The 24630-nt window shown below is 38.1% G+C and overlaps 1 protein-coding gene across 1 annotated transcript in view; it reads right to left on the reverse strand.

The window, feature by feature from the left end:
• PRIM2 (DNA primase subunit 2) overlaps positions 1 to 15968 on the reverse strand; it is an 88661-nt gene extending 72693 nt beyond the window's left edge. The window contains exons 1-4 of the mRNA XM_053973572.1: positions 15737 to 15968; positions 14968 to 15071; positions 14575 to 14654; positions 9139 to 9259 (exon numbers count right to left, since the gene is read on the reverse strand). Coding sequence (XP_053829547.1) covers positions 9139 to 9259; positions 14575 to 14654; positions 14968 to 15071; positions 15737 to 15890 — 459 coding nt within the window. The 5' untranslated portion in view covers positions 15891 to 15968. The remainder of the gene's footprint in view (positions 1 to 9138; positions 9260 to 14574; positions 14655 to 14967; positions 15072 to 15736) is intronic.
• Between the last annotated feature and the right edge of the window lie 8662 nt (positions 15969 to 24630).

Raw genomic sequence — 24630 nt, forward strand, 5'->3', positions numbered from 1 at the left:
ACTTCCACAAGTCAATTTTAAGCAATAAGGAAGACCTTCTAAGGGTCCATTTAGATTTCTGCAGATAATCAGCATCTGCTTCTAATCAAACTGAGATGATTGCCAAATTAAAATTTTAATTAGCATTTTGCATCATTTACAAACTGTTCTTCATTAAATTTAGGAAGGTGAAAAAGGACATGCCTAGTAGCTATATATTCTTTAATCACATCTATTACTCAAATCTACAATTTCATAGAATATCACCAACACCATATATGCAAATAAATACATGCAACTAGAATTACTGCAGCAAAACACACCAGCTTTCTCCATAACTAGTAACAAAGTAATGCTTACAGCTCAAGGATGCATTAGAGAAGAGTAAAGAGCCCCCCATACATCCTGTCAGTGCACAAAAAAAACCAAGAAAAAAAAAATCAAGCTTTATTTTAAAGGTTTGTGAGAGACTATTACCACTTATTTTAAGCTTACATATTTTAATCGAACCTCATCTACCCATCCCTCAAAATGTTAGCTCACTAGAATACCCAGGCTTCTGGGCAGTCAACCCAATTACTTTTAGATGAGAATAACTCATCTAAAACATAACTCATCTAAAACATAACGCATTAGTGTTAAAGTACTAATAAGTGCTTTAACAAACAGTTTCACTGTCTTATTTAACAAACTCTAGCTCTTAAAAAACCACCCTACTCCTAAACCTTTCCACATACAATTTTGTGTGTTATGACTCTAGGCATGGAGTTAAATGACAGAAAACATACTTTTGGCAGTAAGGCACATTTCTCACTTAGGCATGGATCCGTTACGCCTTTTGCTGTCAATTGTAAGATAAGCATCACTGGTTTTCAAGCAAAGGGACAAACAGAAGATTTAAGTAGTGGAAAGGTAAGATACAATTCAGAACCATTTCCTTAGCAAATGTAAACTATAGCCTACTTGCATAGTTATTGTCTTAGCTTGGCATACGTTTCCACACAGTAATGTAGACTCCAGATAGTTTCTAGTTTTCCCCATCCTGTTTGGGAAAGGAAGAAATAATATTTGATGCCCCTAAAATAAAAAGCCATAAACCCTATCAGAAGAACATTCTGGATTAAACACCTGTTCCAAAATGGATACTTATAGTCACAGCCCTTTAATGGTTAGAAATGATACTGAGTATTCTCTCAAATGTATCTGTCCTTAATAGGGACACCAACTAGTCCCCATCCTCATTAATCCACATCTGACTGTAGGATCTTCTGTACCAAATAAAGGCAGTCATAAAGCATTTTTTCAAGGAGCTGAACTACGAATATTTATACAACTGCCCTACTACCAAGATAAATGTTTTTGAAGAAAGCACAATAGTGATATCAGAAAGTCTCTCATAGGACTACTCTGATCATAAAAATGGAAATTAAAGAAGTTTAATTTCTACTGCTTAAAGCAGCTAAAAAAGCACTTCAACTGTATCATCAAAGAGCTATTGTGGAAAAAAATTCCATCGCTAATCCATTTTGCTCTTTCCATTTTATTTTGCAGCTCTTATTCCTTCCTCTCAAATGCCTGCAGATGCAGTGAAGACCTTTAGCTCCCCCAGCTGACTATTCCCATCTGCCATTCCTTCCCCATTACTATGATCCAAAGCATTTCTTAAAATAATGTGCTTTATAACAGCATCTAAAAATTAGGACATCTGATTCTGCAATAACTGTCTGTTACCCAAAAAATAAGGCATCTAAACTAGAAGTTATTTAAAAGGTCATAATATTTTTTAAATTCCAAAAGGCTATTCAGAAGTAAGAAAGTTCAATTTAAACATGATTTTTTTTCTGCTCTGTGGAGTGAAAACAGCAACACAGATGTATTCAAGATTTAATATGCTACACTTAGAAGTTTCTTTCTTTTGCACAATGCAGAAAGATGATAGTGAACAGAAGCATTGCAGGAAATATAAATCCAATCATACAACATCGTTACACCACATATTAAGACATGATAATGCCTATTAATTTTCATTTCTTCTGGGAGCAACAAAGAGTTACTAACAATCTGAAGATAAAGAAACCAGAATATTCAAAACAATGACCAGAATAACACCAAAAAATAAATTCAGAATTAAATTTTGCATTCTACTCCACTCCATATTCCAGTATGTAAGTCAAATTCCTGGAAAGGTAAAGCAACAAATCAAAGCATCCAATAGTACTTAGGAAAAAAACACAAGACAGGCAGTTATGCACCTATGTCAAAAAAACCCAAATGTGTTAAGCTGATTTCACAGCCTGTATCACAGTGCACAGACACAGGGGAATAAAAAAAAATCAGGTGTCATATTGTGTCAAACACCCTTGAAGTCACCAGAAGACACTTTCACATGCAAATGACCAAACAGTTCCACTGAATCTTCTATAGCCTGGGTTCAAAACCCATTGGAAAAGACATGTGTAAAAAAATTTAACTCAAAATAGAAGGATGTCTTAAGTCAAGTTTCACAACCAAAGTAAAACTTAATACTTCAGTTCCTAACCTGTATATTAAAAAAGAAGCAGATCACATTAAAATGCCATAAGGCTGGGGGCACTGCAAGAGCTCTAGAGAACAGGATCAGAGAAGAAAATCTGATCTAAAATTGAAGGCTGTAAAAATGGCAAAGGACACTCAGAGAAATTACAAAACATCACACAAAGAAAGACTTAAAGAAGAAACAAGAAAGCATCACGACAGATAGAAGGCAAATATGAAGAGAAGGAAAAAACAAACAAACAGGAAAAAAAGCCCTACCTTTCTCAGCTAGTGGATAGAACAAGAAGAAATAGGTTTGACATTATTTTTAAAAAGTTGTAAGTAAAGCAGCAGAATGATGATCACCACTGTGAGACTTGAATATACAGATGCAGGGAACTTTGCAAGCAAAGCTGTGACATTTTCATGGACAAGGCAAATGGAACTACTGTTATCTTCAAAATTCTGTTGAAGGTGTTGAAAGGGAAAAAAAACCACCAAAAAAAAAAAAACAAAAAAAAACAAAAAAAAACAAAAAAAAAACAAAAAAAAACAAAAAAAAAAAAAAAAAAAAACAAAAAAACACCCACACAACACCCCACACACAGCACTTTGAAAGTAACCACAGAAAATTCTGGCCACCTGAGGAGACCCTAAGACCATCCCCAGAGAGAAAAAGTGTGACTGGTTAAGGTGAACAGGCTTTTGGGCAAGTTTTTACAAGAACCAAGTGGAACGGAACCAGAAGTTCATTAGATGCTGCAAATCAGCACAAGATGTATCACAGACCTACAGCTGCAGATGCTAAAAGGATAAATCTTCCATTTGCTGTCTACAAACAAGTGGTAGGTCTTGGAGATTTAAAATTATGCAAGGCAAATCAGACAAAAGGCTTAAACTTAGATTGAGGGCTTCAAAGGAGATATTTCTAACAGTGTCAAGAACAGCTTTGTAGTTGAAGTCCAAGTATCAGTTACCTGTAAAACCATTTATTTTATATAATTCCTTCATATCTTGAACAACTTACTTTGAGATTAAAATATTTTCTTCAGTGACTATAATATTTAAAATATTCACAAATTTCCCTTTAAAAATCTTTAAATCTGTTAGCACCTTTTACTGCTAGAAACTGTCAGGCATCACTGATGTAATTACTCATTTTTAGTAAGATTTTAATACTTTAATCTCCTAAATTGATGTAAATCTCTACTGCACACCTGTGTTTGCATATTCTCTTTGATGGGCTCTGTCACCTTAAATGTCAGTATTTACTCCTCTAGAGTCCTGTTTAAGGATTTCTGATGCTCCCTATGTGACTGACTTTGCACATAGACTATTTAATATGCCTTGAGTGCTGAAAATTACATGCCATACATAAAAAGCTTCCATATTTATCTGGATGATGAGAGTACTGTCCCTTAAACACCTTTATCTTTCCCTTTTTTTTTTTTTAATATTTAAAGTATAGAACAGACTAAAAACATTCTGAAATACCTTCAGAACCATTCCATGATTCTCCTTTTACTGTGATAGAAAACCAATCAATGCATCAGGGGAAAATACTCTTAAAGCACAGATTTATTCTTGCTTTCCTTTTATCCTGATCCTTTCTCGACATTTTATTCAATATCATGCACTCCACCTCTTGCTCATGCTGGCATACATTGGTAGGTATAAACAATAATATTTCAGAGTACTGTAAAATTTTGAGCACCCAAGTAACGTTCCACTAGGCTGGGCAGCACCAGTCCAGGCATCTCCCACACTTGTCAAAGAAGACTGGCCAAAGCTGTTCCTACACGTGATTAAAATGCAATCTACATGTCAGTAGTTCCAAAAAGTATCTCAAATACAGACTCAAATCAAGCTTCATTTTTTTTCCCCAGAAATCCAGGTCCCAGATGCTTCTTACAGAATACTCAAGATGGACTAACAATCCAGTGACAACTTTGTAAAAACTTTCCAAGGAAGAACTTAATAACCTTCAAATTTCCATGATTTATATTAAATTCAGAGAGGCTTATTTTCACAAACATTGTAAAAATTTTGAATTGTAATAATCCTATGCATGTTCAGGCATATTCATCACACTGAAGTCATCATGTTTAGCCTGAATATCACGAAGTTTACAGCCTTCCTTTTTCAAGTGAAGGGCATCTTTATAATCAGGTAAAACTCCCCAGAGCAGGCATTTACTAACTGTAATAAACACTGTGCTACATATTTTGTTCCATCAGCAATACAAATGCCAGCCACTAGATATAAGAAATCCTATTAAAAAATGAAAACATTAGTTTTCCTTAAATTCCAGTTCTATTTTTAATTACAGAAAGCTCTTGCTCTTTGATTAAAAATTTCTTTAACCATGAGATGAGAACTACTATCATATCAAACTCTCTACAGCTGACTAGCACATAAAAGCTTTGGAAATTTGGTATTTTTTAATTCTAGTTGTTAACAATTTCACTCTTTCCAAAATTTGCTAAATAAGATCTTTTTATTAAGTATTCAAAGACCTTAAACATGGAAAGATCCTAACAACTTCTAAAGTATTATCCATAACTGGGATTGAACATTTCTCAATTCTATAAAGCAATAATTCTCAATCCACAAATCACAAAATCTCAGAAATTAGTCAGCAAAACACCTGCAAAATATATATGCAAGTACCACTTTCTCATGTATGCAAGCAAATAAGAAAAGTTAAGAGGTGACAGTTATTGAATTCTCAATTTTAGGTTCACTTTATTGGTGCTGTAAAAGACAACTGTGACAAAACCGTACAAGACAATCCATTTATTCCTCCTCCCCACAGAAGAGTTGACTCTTTTAATAAATACTGAGAATCACTTCTTACAGTGGTTCTTAGAATTGTTAACATTGCTATGCCAGACTACACCAAGGTCAAGCTTTAGCAGCTCTGACCTTTCTCAGATTACAGTTCCGAAACCAGAACTGTATCTAGAAAATGCAAGGCACCTCTCTTCTGGTTAAAGAAATTTAACTATAAGTTTCTTAGTGCATCATAAGCAATTCAAAGATAAGAAATAAAATTTCTATCCATTTACCCATATAGAAAATGGATTGTAACATCAGAACTTCCTTCCTTTTTCTGAAAACCATCTTTTTTTCTTACAGGTAGAGCACAAAGTTTGATTTCCGTCTTGTTTTATGTACAGTAAGGCATGAAAACACTAACTTCTAACAGGGAAGCGTGAGGAGAATAGCTCTTCCTAATTTCCTTTTCAAAGGAAGTGTCTCCTTTTACAAATGGAACACTGAGTAAAGTAATACTGCTTTTAGAGTGGCCTTACTTTTGTAGAGGCCTCTACCTACTCCATAGCATCTAGACCTGTTGCAAATATATATGGAATTCATTAGTAATATTCAAATGTTTTATACATATTAGTGCAAGGAAGGATTAGTTTTGCCTAAATTCCCATGAAAATTGGAAGTAGGGGGTGAAAGAAGAAGCAGGCAAGTAGATTTTCAATGAAATGATGCTTTTTTGCCTCAACAGGAGTAAGAAAGTAATACCTTCTTAATCATTTTGACATATTGAAGGCTTATACAGTAGCACGGAATCAAGACATTCTCCTAGCTATTTCCAGCAGCCTGCAAACATTAATTTATTCTTACAAGCCCAAATGCCAGAACTGTGACAGGAGAATATGAGGCTGGGGAATAAGCAACAAAAATACAGCTCCACAAACACACCTTTCACTGAAAGGTCTGTTAAACCAGGGAATGACATTTCTAAGAGTCTCTCAAAGACACAGGAAAGCCTCTGTTACTCTTAACATTGCATAAATCATGTTTTACCAACATGCACTGACACCAGATATTTCAGTCCAGCAACACATAATGTACATCAGCCACATACCTTAGAATATTTAAGTTATTCTAATAAGCAGTATTTTAAGAGAAAGGCTTTCTCTGTGGAGTGATGATTGCATGTTAATTTTTATTCACTCAAGTTTACAGTGAGAGCTACAGGCAAAGCTGGACTTTCTCAAACAACAAAACAGTTCATAGCTGCAGTGCAAAATACTATTAAAATCATTAATGAAGACACTGCAATAGACATATTCCTTTAACCAACTCAGACAAACAAAACAGTATATAACTGCAGAGACGTTTTTGTAATATCCCTAACACACCAACAGTTGTTTGTCTAAACAGATTTTGCTTTTTCAAGGTTTTTCATCAAAAGAAATAGAATGAGTTTAAGTCAAAAGGAAAGAAGTTTTGAATCTAAGTTATAATGATAAAACAACAACTGTGGAATGAGAGCATTTACAGAATTTTGGACAACTTATATTCTGCATTCTCTATAGCACGTACTTAATGGGCAAAAATCAAATTGTCTATTAAAAGAAAATAGGATCATTTACATGTATGTGCATGTATAAAGTCTAAGTTACAATGAAACTTATATAATTGTACATAATTTCTTTTAAAATCATAAACAATAAATAATCCTTATATAAATACTACTTAACCACAATTTGTAGCTACTGTATTTAACACCAGCTTCTAATTTTGTGTTATTTAAGCTCACTCATGGTCTTGGTTATATACCTATAGCTCCAGTAACTCATATAATATGCACAAACAAGAAGAGTCAAAATGGTTTTTAGCATGCACAAACATGTGCATGTCCCCATGGTGACAGTAACACAGAAAGCTACATTTTTGAACAATCCATACAGGATTTTCACACTTGGATTATTAAATGTTAACTATGTCCTCAACAGCTATCATAAGCATTCATTGAATGCACTTATTTTTCATTTCCACCTAGTTTTGGCAGAAGTCACTGTTCACAAAGGGAACAATGCACAAAGTCTGCAGGTCACTGTAGTTTCCTGTGGTTTCTATAGCAAGAAGCCACATCTTAAAAGTGGTTAGAAGACTGTAAAGATTCTAGAGCAACGTTTATGAATAAAAACATATTTTGGCCATAATTATTTTTCAACTGAAGTCAACAATGTGATGAGAACAGACTGCACATAGAATTCATGTAAGAATCAAATGCAGCCATTGCTTTTCTTATTACTGAAACATTTAGGGTGAATTATCACACAATTCACCAAGAAAGCAAGACATTATCAACATCAGTGTTATTTGGCCCAGATGGCCAGATAAGACTTTATCTGAAGAACCCAAACAATGCTCTTCTCTGAAGAACACAAATTTGGGACCTCATAAGATGCAACCCAGAGTCCTGAGAGACTTGGATGATGTAGTTGCCAAGCCGCTCCCTGTGGTATTTGAAAAGTCATGGCAGTCAGAAGTCCCATGTAAACGGAAAAAGGCAAACATTGTACCCATCTTTAAAAAGCTTAGAGAAAACCCTGTCAACCAGTCAGCCTCACCTCTGTGCCTGGAAAGATCATGGGACAGATCCTCCTAGAAGCTGTGCTATGGCACATGGATAACAGGAAAGCGATTTGGGACAGCCAGCATGGCTTCATCAAGGGCAAGTCCTGCCTGACCAAACTAGTGGCCTTCTATGATGGAGTGACTACATCAGCAGACAAGGGAAGGGCTACAGATGACATTTACCTGCATTTCTGTAAAGCTTTGACACAGTCCCCCACAACATCCATCTCTCCAAACTGGAAAGAAATGGATGCAATGGGAGAACCATCAGATGGATAAGGAATTGGCTGGACATCTACATTCAAAGGGTATTGGTCAATGGTCAACTAAAACACAGGAAGTTTCAACTCTACATGAGGAAGATCTTCATGCTGAGGGCTGCAGGCCACTAGAACAGGTTGCCAGGAAGGTTGTGGAGTCTCCCTCTCTGGAGACATTCAAAACTCACCTGGTTCCTGTGTAACCTGCCCTAGGTGACTCTGCCTTAGCAGGGTGATTGGACTGGATGATCTCCAGAAGTTCCTTCTAACCCTAACAGTTCTGTGATCCTGCCCCTCTGCTTCACTCTGGTGAGACCCCACCTGCAGTGCTGCATCCAGCTCTGGGGTCCTCAGCACAGGAAGGACATGGACCTGTTGGAATGATTCCAGGGGAGGGACACGATGATGAGAGGCACAGAACACCTCTTATGTTAGGAAAGACTGGGAGAATTGGAGTTGTTCAGCCTGGAAAAGAGAAGGCTTTGGAGTGACCTAATTGTGGCCTCCAGTACTTGAAGGAAGCCTACAAAATGGAGACTTTTTACAAGGGCCATGTGGTCACAGGACAAAGGGGAATGGCTTCAAACTGAAGGAGAGTAGGTTTAGATTAGAAGTAAATTTAGAGTAGGAAAAAATTCTTTACTGTGAGGGCAGCGATGTCCTGGAATAGGCTGCCCAGAGGAGCCATGAATGTCCCATTGCTGGAAGTGTTCAAGGCAAGGTTGGATGGGACTCTGAACAACCTGGTCTACTGCAAAGTGTCCCTGCCCACAGCAGGGAGCTGGAACTAGATGATATTTAAGGTCCCTTCAGCACAAAATTACATCACTTAATCCTCACACACACTATTCCCCAAGTTTAGAAGTTCTGTATGGTTAGGTTTTTTTAAAACCATAACTGCACATTCTATTTTTTAAATATGATTGCTAAAACTATCTTAATGAGAATTTAAAAAAAAAACAGACATGTGCAACATAAATACGGAAAGTAACATACTTACAGCTTCAAATGATAAGTTAACGTGTTCCAGGAATTTCTGCATTAAACTTTCAGTTAGTTCATTGAAGCGATATCGGAAGAGATCCATTTCTTGTTGAAGAAACCAACGCCTGAGATCCTCACTACAAAAAAAAATATATATATATTTTAAAAAATTTCTGAATCTACATTATTTCTTTGCTTGAAAACTAGACTGCAAACCTAGTGAAAACAACGGTAATGCTCACTTGGCATGTGACCCACACACACTTGGAAGTGAAGGCAGGAAACCTTCAGTAATGCACACTCCATCAGGAAAGACTTGTGGAGAGACAATACTTTTTATTTGTTTTGGATAAAGATAATTGTAGGTAACTTTCTCCCTTGATATTTAAAGGACAAGTTTTTTTCTACAACACGGCACAATATTTCTTCACTGTACAATTAACATCACAATAAATGTAATGAGGCAAATACATTTTGAAGGCTACTTCTTTTAATTCTCACTTTTGGTGTATCTCCAGCTGAAGAAATATGCATATATCTCAGTAAATGTGACGACAGTGCATTCTATTCTAGGCAACAAGTAGCCTGCAAACAGGCAAAATGAAAATATATGGCAATGAAGTTGGGTGAGGAACACAAATAGAACATCTAACTCTTGACAAAAGAGAAAAAGGCGTTTAGCAATGGCAGATGAACAAGTAGAAGAACAAACAGGAACACAGCGACAGGAGTCAGAAGACAAAAAACAACACTGAAGCCAATCCAAGTACTTTAAGTACTCATGGAACTCTTCACATCCTAATGCTCAGATTCCCAGGCATCAGCGCATTACTGAAAGCTACAGCAAGTTAGTACCAGAGTGCCAGTAAAAAAAGCTACCCCACATGTGCAAGCACAGAATGCAGATGATGCTGGTATCTCTCTACCACAAGGCACTCTCTTCATCTGTCCTCTGAGAACTACCCTGTGGGCCACTGCCATTGGAATTCACAGAGCACAGAAATACTGCAGTCTTATATATGTTCTCTTTACAATATTTAAGCATCTTTTCCCATAGGGAATATGTGAATCACAACAGAGTTGTTTGTGGTTTTGTAGACAAAACCTCTGCTTGAAATATGGCTTGAAGAAAAGTAATTATTACATAAAACAGCCAAACAGAAAGGCTGCTAAGGTGCTTTGTGAAATATAATCCTGTGGACAGTCTCAGTGCTTGGTATGTAATAATAATCAGTGCAACTTAAAATGGAAGTTAATGCTCTAATGACTGATCTGTTGCAGTTCTGTGGCCATCTTGGACTGCAGTTAAATCCTGGGATGTTACAATTTTTTACATTTTCCTTGATTTACAGCGCATTTGTTTCTGGGGGGAACCAAACAAAACAACACCACACATGCACACATAAAAAACAAACAAACCACAAACAGGATTATATACAATTTCTTTGGAGGCCAGCCAGTCTGTTGTTCCTTTCCTTCAGGAAAGCAGATCAAAGGTTATAACCCCACCTATCCACTTAAGTTACCATAAAAAGAAAATACTCTTAACACACACACACCTATGTGGATTCTTCCTACAGCTGACAAAATAGCTGACAAGCTGATCTCATGCTACTGTATATGTCCAGCAAATACTTTTAAACTGACTTTCCTAAGATCATCATCATTAGGGCATTATACATCACTTCTAAAGCCAAACCACATTTTATACTCATTATTCACATGAAAAAAACTGTGCACTCTGATCTCAAACTCATACTAAGGAATAATACTTATTATCAAAACCCCACCCTTAACTGAAAAGCAATGTCACTGTCATTAGATAGCTTCAGCAGCAGCTTGGTTGGTTAAGGGAGTAGCAGGTCATTGAAGTGTAGATGTTAAGAATATCTCCTCATTTTTTGCCACTTAACTCTCTGGTGTGCAGGTTACTTATCAGTTTAAACCAGCTCACAGATTCCAAACTTTAAAAATAATATAAGAAAACAGTCTCTTTCATATAGGGAACAGCACTTGAGGGGCTGGGGTTGGAATAGAAATACTCTTCACCCCAAGGAGGAAAAAAAAAATCAGCATAATTGTTAGGAAGCATGAACATATAAGTACTTTATGGAAGGCATCCAAATGCTTGTAAATCTGGAATTTAAGACTAGTAGCTCCAATTCCACAATTAATACAAGAGTTCCAACAACTTAACACTGATTTATGAAAACTCTGGGCATGGGCCAGATCACTGCTTTACTAGGCAACCAACACCAATGGATTACTCAGAATTTAAGTTTTAAAGACTAGACAGCAAGGGGAACATGAGTGCAGATAACACACAAAAGGAAATGCTACTCAACATAAAGAGGGAGCTATTTTGCCAGAGAAGTCTAATTTATGATTTAGAAAAAAAATGTCAAGGAGTAGTGAACAGGCCTTGCTAAGTCTAAAATAGAATTTATGTCCTTGTTATGTGACACAGATGCAAATCAAACAAAAAAAAACTTTAAAATGGCACAAAAGGATGTTGGACAGTTTCCTGGATAAAAGGAATTCCTGCTGTCAGAGCAGAGGTAAAATTTATTTCTTCCATCTTAAGAAAGTGAAAATTATGCCCCTGTGACTTTCAAGGTTCTTCATAGCTGATTTGCTGAAATGACAAGAGATGCAGTAGACAAAAACAAAAATGCACACTCCCATCCACATGCAAATAAAATTATCTTTACAACTACATGTGCCATGAAAGCAAATGAAACAAGATTATTCTATTTCCCAGTCTCAACAGAACTAAGTGACATTGGAAAAGGTGTGATAGAAGGGTATGGATGAGACTGTAAATACTCTGTCATATGGAAATAAGCTTTAAAGTCTTGGATTTCAGAAAGCAGAAGAACGAAAGTCAAGAGATGATGACTACCTTACAAATTTAACTGACCAGAATGGTGGAGCTAGTCACTTCAGAACACATGAAAACTGAATCAAAACAATCCAATTTACAAGTGAGGACTGATAGAGACTAGAAAAGAAAAATCAATATAAACTTTTACCCCTGGATGGCACTGTTGGCCAACTGAAAACACAGGAAAATGTAAACACAGGTACACACTCAGGAACTGAATTCAACCTAGCTTGCAGTTATGTCTATTTAAGTGCACTTTTTCAATCACTTCTACTTTAACAACTTTCTTCAGTTAACCTAATGATTTGTGCCAAGCTTATTTTTCTGACCTAGCATGATAAAACCTTGAAGTACTGTATGTTCTAGTTGCCTCCCAGTTTTATCTTCTGAGAACTTGCCAGTTGTAGATGATAGAAATATCCCCACAGTAGTTGCTTTTCAAGAGAGAATAGAGAACAGTGGGTTACAGGCCCACCTCATAGCTCTTAGAATGCTATTTTCCATGTTATGGATAAGCACTAAATCCACCTTTTCAAAGTGCAAGTAGAAACTGACCAAAAGCCGCATTAACAAAATGCAGCAAATACATAAAAATGGGAACACAAAATGGCATCTGCAAGTTGTCTAAAAAAGTGTCCCAGAGCTCTATTCAAAACTCCTCCTATAAAGATGTCTTTCCCCCCAGATTACAAAGCCAGCTCTTTCCTGCTGATTCTGTGGCCCAAAATAGCTTGCATTCATCTCTGCACAGCGGTTCACCATTAACAAGCTGCTCATTTCTGCCCTGCCTATAGCCTAATATTTAATATACTTCCCTGAAACACAGGGTTTCAATAGTACCTGCATTTATTTACTAAGCAAAAACTTCAGTCAAATTCTCACCTTCCACAAGAGCAGAATTTTCATTAATTATCAACACCCTCAAACATCTCATCTCCGACAAAAAAAGTAATGATCTAAATAATAACAAAATGTTTAAAGTAAAGTTTTGGCTTTGGAATTAAGCCAAATTGATTATTCAAAATGCCACTAACACAAACCACTATGCTTTCAGGGGTTTTTTAGACCCCAGACTACTTGAGGATACTACCTTTTAGGGGGTTTTGGCAAACTTACAACTCATGTAAAGAAAGATATTGTCAAAATCAGCAGGAATAGTATGATTTAGGGTGTTTATAAAAAAACAACACCCAGGGGCACTAGAAAGAAGGCAATATTACACTTATTATTCACAATCACAAATTATACATGTAGAATACAAAGGGATATACAGAGTTGCAATTCTGTTATTCAATCTGTTCCCTTCTTTCAGGATTTCAATCTACACTATTAGAGTCACTGCAGTGAAGGCTGGTATTAATCGCCACATCCACAAGCTATTCCTCATGGTACATGCATCATGGATCTAGCAGGCTCATTGATCACACACATTGACAAACTGTCCTCAGCACAGCCCAGATGTCTTTTGAAAGGACAACAGGATGGGACGTGAATGATCTGGAAGATTTCAGGGTGTTTAAAAGTCACCCAGAGCCCATCACGGTGAGATTTCATCCATCTAGAGGCAGGCTTTTGGGACCTTTGCTACTTCCTACTCTGATCAGATGTTCTGCAGCAAGAAGCCAAAGCCATTTCAAAGAAAAGCCCCATCCATTCCAGCTCCATATCCCAGCTTAGACCACAATCCCTCCTACTCACCTTCCCTGTCTGTTTTTGCTTAGAAATCTGTATCTATAGCAGCACTTCATTCATGTCAGCTATCACAGTATAATATGCATTCTATCACAGTCACTTAATTAAAATGAAGTGTATTGCAGCCTTAAGTGCAATTGAGTCAGCAATTCAACACACTTCATATCTGCCAGTTTTCATTCAAAAAAAGACCACAGTGATAAGAAGTAAAGAGTTCACACAAAAGTATAACAAAACAATTTGCAGACATGAAGCACTAACAATCTAATTTCATCCAAAAACTACAGGAGAAACAAAAGAATGTGTTTTACAGGATCAAGATTTTGCTTGAAATTTCATAAAACAAAAAAAAATGCAGTGCAACCAGCCACAGCAACGAATATGGACAAAAAACAGAGGCAGTAGATGAAACCTCAAACTCAGATAGTACTTTTAGTCAATCAGAAACAGTGCTCTCAATACAGTAATATAAAGCCTATTTAGATAGTCAGGTCTTTGGTCAGTTATCAACAGTTAGCATATACAGAAGTTAAACTACGCTATCAATCACTGCAAATGCCTGACAAACAGTTAATACTGACGTGCATTCATTTAGGAAAAAGTGATGAAGAGACTCAAATCAATTGCATGTGTTTAAAAGCCAAAAGCTTGTAAATTTTTTAGTTATCACAAAATCCAGATCTTAATTGATTACACATATTCCTTTTCATCACAGTTGAGATCAGATTCCTAGCAAAAAATCCTCTTTGAGCCTACTTCTCTCTTTAGAAGCCATGCAAGTCTAATGCATCTGTAATGTCTATAAAAAAGCACTGCAATATCTGTATACATTTAAAAATAATCATAAGAGTACAGCACAATCCAAAAAGTACTTACGACTGGCAATAGGCAAGGCGGAGTATGAAATGAGAGATATGATCTTTCCTTCTTGCCTCATAATCATCCTCAGCCAAAGCCTGTAGAACATATTCTTATTATTTCTGAGAAATAATCTCTCCTAGATTAAAAATTCACAATCAATTTACCATTGCTGTTCAACAATGTATTAATAGTCATCTTTTAGTCAATAAATGCCAACTTTTTGAGGAAGGTGGTTACCCTAAAGAAAAACTTCAAAGAAAACCTTCCCAAGAAAAACTACACCTCTGACAAAATGACAGAACTGCAGTTTTAGAAATAGCATTTCATCACCTCTACTTTTATTCATTATTCTTGAATGTTATAAAGAAAATAAGTGCAAGGGAGTTCTATGTCTTGATCTTTACTCACTCTGTAGGGAAACTTCAGTTTCCGGAGCTCAGCCTCCAGTTTAACTTTGTATACATCAGAATTTCTTACATAGCTCACACCGAGATTTTCAATTACTTTAAGCACTGGGCAAAAAAAGAAAAAAGTCCATGTTAGAGACAACATGCTGAAATCAAACTAAACGTATGATGGCTTGGGAAAGACACAAACTGGGGTAAGGGCACAGGAATTGCTTTTAGTGGCATGAGGAGCAAAAGGGTGAGGAATATGGAGGATAAAGTGTGGCCCGTGAGTCCTGAACAGCTGCCCCAATTCTGGGATCCATACTACCAACAAGGAAAGGGAGACAGCTAACTCTGATGGACCAGTCTCAGAACACTGCTTTCAACTCCAACAAAACTTGGATCCAGTTTTCAGGACTTCAGGGGAATCCCTGGCTGCCAGCCACAATGACCTGAAATGCAATACTGAGACACCAAATATGTCACAACATCTACAGAATGTGAAATGTGCTCATAACCCCCCCGCCCCGTGTAAACCAAAACTACACAATCCCGACAGCTACAATAAACGCCCATTGTGAAATCTCTCTCAGCTCTCCGAAACGCCCAAAGCAACGCGTTTTCCTTTACCGGGAGCAGCCAGCCCAGCTCCCGCTTATGTCAGGCGAACAGAGCATCCAGGCCTGCCAGAAACACACACAGCCATGACAGGAAGGATTCAAAGCATCGAGGGAGGGGAGGGACGGGAGGAAGGAGAAGGGGGGAGGAGGGAGGGAAACGCAACTCACGCCTCAGGCGATCGATGGCAAAGCTCTCAAACTCCACCAGGGAGATGCTTTCCGTGGGGGGCTCCAGGTAAAACTGCAGGCTGTGAGGGTACTGCTCCCTCCTGTCTCCAGCCAGCCGCGCATGCCTCTGCCTCGCTCGACTGGAGAACTCCATCTCCCTGGCCCCGGGGCTGCCTCTGTCCCCGTCCCGACCGCCCGAGCACCGCTCCCGCCGCTCTGCCCGACGCGACCCGGGGGACCCCGACCTGATCCCGCCCGGCCCCGCGCCCCGGCTTCCCGCGCTCCGCCGGCCCCGCCCACTTCCGCATAGGGCCGCGCCTACCGGGCGGCCATTGGCTGCTGCAGCGATGTGGGCGGGGCGTATGGGCCGGTGCCCACACCCGGCATGGCGGCCCCGGCACGACCTGGGAGATCCTGGCAGGTGTCCACACCTGGCACGGCCGGTTCGGCACTGGCACATTCTCCGCTGTTCTACAGTTTTATAATTTTGTCACTTTTCCAAGAGAACTGCAGGATTTGCTATTTTTGCGGCTGTGTTGACAATTTTGCCGCAGCTGAGGGTATGTTGTTTTATGCCCCTGCCACAAAATGCTACTTAGCAAATTTTCCCTAAAAGTTGTTTAATCATCTTGCAAGAAGTTCGGAGCGCAAAAGGGTGGGAAATCAGAACTGGCATACAGTTTGTGCCAGCAAAGTGAGGAAAATCAGTAGTTTAGCAACGAAGGGCTCATGGACCAGGGCACGCAGTGGTGCCGCGTTCGCGGCGCAGTCCGGCACATCTGCCAGTCCGCGGCTTTGGCAACCACTGCCCTGGGAGCCCCCTGGAACTGCAGCCTGCCTCTGTACCCACACACCGAACGTGGGGCTGAGCTCAGCTCAGGAGGGATAATGCACTCCACCTTCCAGGCAGGTGGTCACACCCGCATTGCCCACAGTGCTTCTTCTGTGCCCATTCTCGAACTGTGGCGTCCCCTCTTTGTCCGGGCCAAACCACTGCCACGGCAATATCTGAACGTTTTAACAGGACAGAAAGTCAAGTTTCATTGTCTAAGACTCCTCTATAATTTCCAGGGGGAAATATACTATGGATACATTTTTATGTATTTATATTTTGTAATATTTAATATTTAACTGAAAGCAAGTTCTTATATATATATATATATATATATATATATATATATATATATATATATATATATATATATAACTTTAACCTGATGACGCTGTTGAGCAGGACGGGAACAAAGAACTCCAGATCAGAAGGCTAAGAAATGAACTCTCCTTTATTTCAAATGTACCGCTCTATACATAGAGAACATCGTGCAGATTAATTTCATTGGTCTTAGAGTAAAAACATCCCACACCATTGGTGTGCAGTGAATGACACACAGTGGCAGAACATATCTATAAACAATGTGAACAACTTGGGTTCCGACATCCAACAAGATAGATTAGAGAATTATTTACATTCTTTCCCAACTGCTTCCCAGGCTGTCGCCTGGTTAGAAAACCTTTCTCTTTCTCTCTGACTGAGCTGAGAATATCCACAACCTGAAGCAGCGTTTTTTTCAAATAGCCGCTGCTCGTCCCACACAATTTCTTCCCTTCATCGCCTGGCTGCAGCCTGAGTTGCTTAGGAGTAAGGAGTATATCTGCCAAAATCCTCCCAATATTTGTAAGAAGATGGAGCTTTTGCCTTTGACTAGTGTGTTAATACCCAAGAGATCTTACAGAGACTGGCAACGCTCTGTCCGGAGCAGGTCAAGGAGCTCCATCAGTTCCCACGTTTGCTGTACCCAGCCTGGCCCAGAGGGGGAGAACTACGACAATGCTGAGGAGCTCAGCAGAAAGCAGAGATGCTTTTCGTTTTAATTTCATTTAATTTCTATTCATGTTTTAGGTTTTGGCACATAAGCCGCACCAAACCTTTGGAAACCATGGTTTGCAGTTTGCTGTCCGTGGCTAATTCTACTGAGCCACGTGCTGCTGAGTTTTGACAGGTCAGCAGCTATGTCTTCATATGTTGTTTTCTTTTGTTTATTTTACTTTTAGGTTTTTTTCCTTTCTTGCTGAATATTAATCCCCAAATTGTCTGCAATTAAGTGAAGATATACCTTGTTTGTTTAGGTTTTTTTTTTTTCATTTCAGTTAACTGGTAACACTAACAGCTTTGCAAAAAGTCATACATAAGATTACTTCAGCAGAAATTAAGAATCAAAATTAACATCTGTATTACTAGATTTAATTACTATATTACTACACTTAAATAAAACTTAAAACTCAAGACCTTACCCTTTCACACAAAAATAATTTGTGAAAATTTTTCACCTTGGGGTAAACCTCTCCCTCCCCCCACCCCGTTTCAAACTTTCTTACTTATGCATCTATTGAACCCTACAGATGGTAATATTTCACACTATATTTTGGTTACTTTATTCTAAATGTATTTGCATGACTCCCACAGTAACATTAGTACTGGGGGCTGATTTTTGAAGTAGTTTTTAAGAGAATTAATGATGCTGTAACAACCCACCTCACAAATGTTTTACAACAAATATCCCTATGCTCAGCTGCCAAGCTGTCCCCCCTCATCCCATGCAAACACAGTCCAGTTCAGCGTACCCCAAACTATTCTGCTACTTAATTCATGCACTGTTGGGAGGACAGGGTTAAAAGCAGAAGAATGGCAATGAGGAGGATGAGGACCGCAGATTCACGCAAGTGACCTTGCAGCTGGGAATGTCAAGGCCTGGAGAATAACAGTGAGAGGAGGCCTGTATATTATGGCTACTGCTGTTTATACTCTGTTTTGAGAAGCATTTCTGTGTAGAGATGATACAAGTGTTTTGAGAGACTTGGAGGCATTCTCACGGACATGCTTAAGCTCCTGGTTTTGGGAGAGAGAGGGTCAAAGCTTAGAGATCATAAAAAGAAGCCCAGAGGAGATCACAGCATGTTGGTAAACTACAAGTGCAGGATCCTTGCAAAATTGGTACAAACAGCATGCCTGCCTTTCACTTGGATGGACTGAGCCTAACAGTGCCTGCCCTCCTGCTTGTGTGTCCCTGCCAGGGTGTTGCCTTGGGATCTTCCAATTAGCAAGGTAATGCAATAAATTTACTCTTTGCATTTTAACTGTGTTTTTGTGCTTGTTCCAGCTGCCTGCCTGTGTCAACACAGACACACAAACACACACAAAATCTTTATTTGCATTAAATATGTATCATTGCACAGTTGCTACTTCCACTTTTGTTATATTAGCTAGCAGAGTGCCTAATGTTAATCTGCCCAGTTGTTCTCTATTTGCTTTACTACATCTACTAATAAAAGGGTAAATATGGTGATGCTGATATGTAGTCTGTCTTTCAAACCCCATTCATCCCTCATGTCTGGGATGTTTGGATCTCTGTGGGTGGCAGTGATTAGCACAAAATGTCCCTTCCCTGCTTCCAGCTCCCTTTCAGCTCTTATTGTTAATTGACAATCTTACTGCATGTATCATCAGTCTGATTGAATTCTCATGCACTTCTGTCTTCAAATATATTGTATTAATATATTGGACTTTTGGTCTTTTCACCTCTTAAAATGTTCTTCTCAAAAAAAATTTTAACTTCTGTTTGTTCGAAATATTTATTTACATATAAATAAATGTCTAACTCTATTCCTTTATTGAGCTGACCTTTTCAGAAATCTTTTCTTGTAGTCTATTTGTGTAATTCCTAGCCCAATTCCTATTTCTTTTTTTCTGTTTTGTAGTTCTCCATGGTTTTATTACTTCTTTAAATGTTTGACATCGAGGTTATACTGGGATTTTACTTCTGACTAAAATGCACAGATACCTCTGTACTTACTATAAATAGCAGGGTAAATGTTCTGAGCTGGCCTTTAAATTCCTGCAGGCTCTGAAGTGAGTAAAGCATGAATCATGCAGGGAAGAGAGGTTCAAGGGGCTGCTTTAGATTGAATATGCTCTCAATGTTAATTTATTTAAGTGGAGAGTTACAATGGTCACATCCCCTTGTGACACTCTAAATCTCTCTTGCTCCACTTACACAGGGCTTACAAATCCTAGATTTATTCCCCAAATCCCCTGTCCAAGACTCTAGTGCAGAGGAAGAAAAAAAATCTAGATGTATCTTCACAATCTTCTTAAATTTTTATCCTGACAGGTAGGTCTATCATTCAGCTCTGCCTCTCACTGCATGCATCTTCTTCATACTGAAAAAGTTTAGGCTGCTGTAACAAGTACATTCATTGCATCTTTCTTCAGTTATCTATCGTATTTTTGGTCCCTTTGCATAATTTTTCAAAGTACATGTAGAGGCAAAATCTGCCCTGTCCCTGCACTAGGCTTTTTCCAAAGGGATGTTATCCTTGTATTTTCCTACAAGATGCTCCATGTACTTGAAATAATTTTGTTTGGGGGCTTGGGGAAGAGGGGGAGCTGCCCCTAGTCAATCTTCCTCTGGTAACTTTTGAGCATCAAATCAATGTTAGAGAGAAGTTGAAGTATCAAAGATAGATGCAGTTATGTATTTGAGAAATGAGAGCCTGAGTAAAGAAAAGAGAAAGAATCAAATTTCTACCATAGAAAAGAAGAACAGAACTTGGTCCTTTTTTTGAGTGGAGCAGCAGCAAGGAGATAACACAAACATCCAGGCTAGTCAGCATAGCTTGAGCTTGAGCTTGAGCTCAGTCACTGCTCCATCATCTCCAAACAGACAGGGGAGAGTTTGAACTATCCAGAATTAGGACCAAAAAAAAGTATAATTCATTTCTAGACTTAATTTAATCTGCTGCATAAGGATCTTCTTCTTCCTAGTATGTCTATCTTGATCATATTTAAATTGTGAGCTTCTGAAACACACAAAGATGTTTCTCAAAGCCTGACTGTTTGGAGGGATACTGATGGGGTTTTTTCTTGGATTTTTATTACCACTAAACTAATATACAGTAAGAAAATGCTTTTGTTACACATAACATTTAAGATTTACTGCATTTCTAATACTCTCCTGAGAAGAATCAAATTTCTACCTGTATAACAGAGAAGAATAGAATGCTTTCTTATCAAGTAAACTGTAAGTAATTGCAAGATTTCATTAACCCTGAAAGTATTGCTATCCAACATAAGAACTAGATATAGCTATATACCTAGAATTTTTAACTTTTTTCCAATCAGATAAAGAATTATTTGTCAGGATTCAGAATAATACAAAAAAACTCCAAAGTTTAAAGTATTTTTACAAAGAAAATCTCTTATTGTCTGAAAATTTTAAAATATCGTTCTGTCTCCATTAAAAGAAACCCACTGCAGTTGAAGGATTTGCTCAGTCTTCTTGGTGTTTGATGAGGGGTATTGTATAATACAGACTTGGCCAGGAAGACTTCCTGTTTTAAGCCTATGACTTGATGACAAAAAAATGTCCTGTTCAGTCCTGACACATACTGAGTGTTCAAATACTCAGACACTTTGTAAAACAGTCTGCAAAATTCCAACTTAATTGTAAGTAGCCAGCCACATTCCAATTGTTAATAAATGTTCATATTAGACTTACTCAGAGCACTTCCACTATTACAAGTGAAACCCACCAAAATAAACATCAGGGTGGGATTTATTCTGCCTAGTCACTAAACCTGCACCTACCTTTTAAGCTCTTCTTTTAAAGAGCTTTCCTGAGAATACTTGGAAAGAGGTAGCTATCCTGCAGGCTTCCAAAAGGACATCCAAACTGCCTAAATTTAGGTTCTTACATAGCTGATCATTTTCCCTTTGTTTACCTCAAGTTTGTTTGGCTTTTTTACTTGCTTTTTTCTGGGTTTGGGGTTTGTGGTCTTCTTTCAAATATAAGTGATGTTCAGGAGTGGAAACTTAAGTATTTTTGCAAATTAGGGGAACAAAATCTTCCTTGCATGTAATATGAGGTTCTCTTCCCCATTAGGAATAGACACCAGCATAAGGAGTTAGAGACAACTGACATGCCCTATATAAGCAAAATTCCAATTAATTGGAAGTTGCCTAAACAAGCATGAGATGGAGATGATTAACAAACATACCAGCCAATTCTTGAGCACCTTCCTACTGTAAACTAAATGTATTATTTTGGCTTAGTTCATAGTATTTTGCCTTTGTGTTACTTTTTTAATGCTCTGTTATTTCCTTTGTCTGAAACTCTGTGGAACTCGAGCTAAGAAAGTAAAACTGATTAGGAAAAGTTCCAAGTAAGGCTGTGTCTCTCCCTGTTAAGTATTGTCTGAAACTGCACTGGTTTCACCAGAAGCAGAATATAGCCTCAGAATATAAAACCCCAACCCCATCAACCAGCACTGTTGGAAATCAGTTCCTACTGTAATGCTCCTTAATATTCAGGGCTTGCTGATAAAATTTGATTTATTTTCATAGTATAGAGCTAGAATAACTATTGGCACCAGTATCTTGGCAATCTTTCTTCAGCTCTCCTATATGAATATGCAGAAATCTGGTACACACATTGCTATTTTGAAAACTACATGGCACATTTGTATAACAAATTTCAGAAGCTGAGACTCATCCTTACAGCTTTTGAATAACCATTAAAATTGCCTACAATATAGCCACACTAAGTACAAGGGTTTAATATGTTTAAATTTCCAGTTAGAAAACAAGTTTATCAGGTGCACAGCTATTAACAACATAATGCTTTTAAAAAAACAGTGCTATTAGATATATCGAAGACTTAACACTTTTTAACAAATCTGATAAGAGTTAAACAGCAAGGTTGGATCACAATGTATCTAAATGAATCCAGCTATTATGCTTTATATTTTAGGTGGTATTTATGAGTATAGCAGCAGATAGTATATAGCAGATAATGTTACAAATGCTTTCAATAGAGGCTACTTTCTCTTCATACATGTTTAATTTTTATGGACCCATAATTTACATGGTACGTGGATGGTATTACACATTTAAGTGCCTGCAGTTTTGCCCTCTCAATGAAGTTAAACAGTTAAATATGGGTAAAAATTATGGTAGCTATGTCATTATATACTGAGTGTTGTACTTTCTCATGCAAAGTGTGAGGTAATCTCAATACCTTGCAGAAGTGAACAGATTATATTTTCAGGGAACAGACAAGAGCATTAATTTATCTACAGACCTGTGGACCGCTTGGTTTTTGCTTTGTATACGCATGGCAGCCTACAAACTCTACACAGGGCACTGAGAAAGCCCAAGCTGTAGGAGGGTAGTACAGAGCAGGCAGTCTCAAAAAGAGAGAGACAGCCACAGGTGTCCTCAGAAGTATGCTGGTTACACTGCCATCTTTAGATCCTAAGCCACCTTATCTGCCATTCCAGTTCACTTGGCACAACTCAGTCCACTCTGACAGTTTCTGGGCCCAAGGACCTCATGATGCTTATTTCTACTCTGGTCCCATCCATGTGTGTGTGTTTCCCCTTATTTCCTTTCCCTGCTGTCTTCTGCATAGGCAGCACTTGTGTTACTGCCTGCCCAGATAGGCCAGTTCCACATGTGTGCAGGCAAAGCTCATGTGCAGGCAGCAGTAGAACACTAGTCAGAGTGGTAACCCCAGCAGCCTGGTGTCCTGGACCACACAACCACAGCTCACTTCTTGCCCTCCCTCATGGCCCCACAGCCAATCCTATTTCTTCCCACACTTCTTTTCACCAGCATCAAACTTACTAACGTGCTTATTCTGCATCTCCAGGCACTTGCCTTCAGCAGTTGCAGGCAAAGTGATTTAGACCTTGTTCTTCATTATGGCTCCATCTCAGCCTTGCCATCCAAGGAGTTTACAGTGTCCAGGGAAGAGAAGCAGACCTCCCATCTCCCAACATTCTGCCCCTCCAAATGTAGGCATAGACCAAGTAGGCTACAGTAACACCTACCCAATGCTGTCTCCTGACAGTACCGAAATTCAGAGGAACACATCAGACAAAGGCCTTTTCTGAACATTCAGTTATGTCATGTGTAAAAGGAAGAGGGAGGGGATAATGATATTTTAGACAATTAAAAGTGCATTTCCTCTTACAAATTATTGGTGCTAGAGGCAAAAGACTGGCTTCATTTCTCATTGCATTTATCCTTCTTCATAATGTTTTACTTTGGTGATTTTTATTGAGCGTTTTCCTGAGACTGTTATAAAAATATCTGCATTCCCTCATAAAGTTTCTGTCTCCCTCAGTAAACTAAAGCTGGATTCACTAACTTCTTTTTTTAAGGTTGCTATGACAGACTCTTCAAAGTTCAAGGGTAGTAGCCTGAATATTGATGAGTTTTCACTAGTAGCCAAAGAAAATATCAGGAACGCATTCTTCCTGGCATTTTTGATCTTCAAATAAAGTGAAAAAAAAAGCCTGGCTGAGATTTTGCTAGACCAACCAAATTAATATATCAGTTTGGTTTGGTTGTTGGGACTCTGTACTAGCCTGTTTGTCAGCCAGAGTTTTACTTTGGGATATTATCTTTTCCATGCTGCATAGAACTGAGAAGGCAGTTAGTTATTATCTTTGGATATCTGTAAAAACTACTTCAAAATAAGATGGCTCTGGAAATTCAACAGTACAATTTCTATGTTGTTTTTGTGATTGACAGATCATTTTCCATCAGCAACAACTGTCTATTTTAAATTGTGCTCTACTGATGACAGGTTGACTGTAAGGTGCTTACTCATGGTCTACAGAAAGAGTCTGACTACGCAATTAGAAAAAATAGAATATGCTCTATGATTTAATTTTAATTAGGCTTTATAGCCAGAAGAAAGTATATTCATCCATTTTATGGACCCATACAATTAAAACTGGTTTAAGTTATCTGGTTTAGGAAAGAGTGGATCTTGGCATCTTTCATTCAAATTTTCAAGTTACCAAACTTGAAGCAAACAGGAGATCTGATT

This window comes from Vidua macroura, chromosome 3 (genome assembly GCF_024509145.1).
Source record: "Vidua macroura isolate BioBank_ID:100142 chromosome 3, ASM2450914v1, whole genome shotgun sequence".
Lineage (NCBI taxonomy): Eukaryota > Metazoa > Chordata > Aves > Passeriformes > Viduidae > Vidua > Vidua macroura.